This window comes from Tarenaya hassleriana, unplaced genomic scaffold (genome assembly GCF_000463585.1).
Source record: "Tarenaya hassleriana unplaced genomic scaffold, ASM46358v1 Cleome23, whole genome shotgun sequence".
NCBI lineage: Eukaryota > Viridiplantae > Streptophyta > Magnoliopsida > Brassicales > Cleomaceae > Tarenaya > Tarenaya hassleriana.
Genome location: NW_010965625.1, coordinates 2,193,697 through 2,194,352, shown reverse-complemented (window position 1 = coordinate 2,194,352; position 656 = coordinate 2,193,697). Strand labels below are relative to the sequence as shown.

The window sequence follows — 656 nt, the reverse complement described above, 5'->3', positions numbered from 1 at the left end:
GGGTGGCTCATACCATGCGTGGCGGAGGAGGAGGAGGTGGCTGCCGCTACGGTTGCTGCCGCAAAGGATACCATGGCTGCTCCAAGTGCTGCTCTTACGCCGGCGAGGCTGTCCAAACTCAGCCGGAGAACGAGCCTGGTCACTAGACCCATATATTCATATATCCATATATATATAGTGTGTGTATGTGTATGTACGTACGTACACTAGGGCCATGCATGGTTGTGGATTTACGTATACGCTCTCGTGTCTACGTGTAAGGAGAAACCTCATGGGGCTTTGGTGATGAAGTACGTGTGTATATGCGTAGACTAAATAAAAACTTTGTGGAAGTTTCTGCTTTTCTTTCTATATATATACCACGTTCTCATCGTGACGCGTAACGTTTTGTAACCCATTTACCATTTTATTTACATAATGTTTGCTTGAAAAAGGTCATGTATCAATCTTTAATATGTTTTGAAAATTGTTAAAAGTATAATAACAGATGAATCAAAGTAACTATGGAAAACTAAAATTGTAAAATATTTAATAGTGAGACGCTTAAATGCATTTATTGGATGATATAATAAATTGTTTTTTTAATGCTTTTTTCTAGATGAAATGATTAATTTATTCAGTTTATGAAAAACAAAAATCTAGTATAGATACGTAAC

The 656-nt window shown here is 37.3% G+C and overlaps 1 protein-coding gene across 2 annotated transcripts in view; it reads left to right on the top strand.

The window, feature by feature from the left end:
* Window positions 1-376, top strand: part of LOC104815348 (glycine-rich protein 3 short isoform-like) — an 854-nt gene extending 478 nt beyond the window's left edge. The window contains exon 3 of one of the 2 annotated variants that reach the window (XM_010543703.2): window positions 28-376. In XM_010543703.2, coding sequence (XP_010542005.1) covers window positions 28-146 — 119 coding nt within the window. In that variant the 3' untranslated portion in view covers window positions 147-376. The remainder of the gene's footprint in view (window positions 1-27) is intronic. The other variant, XM_010543702.2, reaches the window with a different exon arrangement.
* The last annotated feature ends 280 nt before the right edge of the window (window positions 377-656 follow it).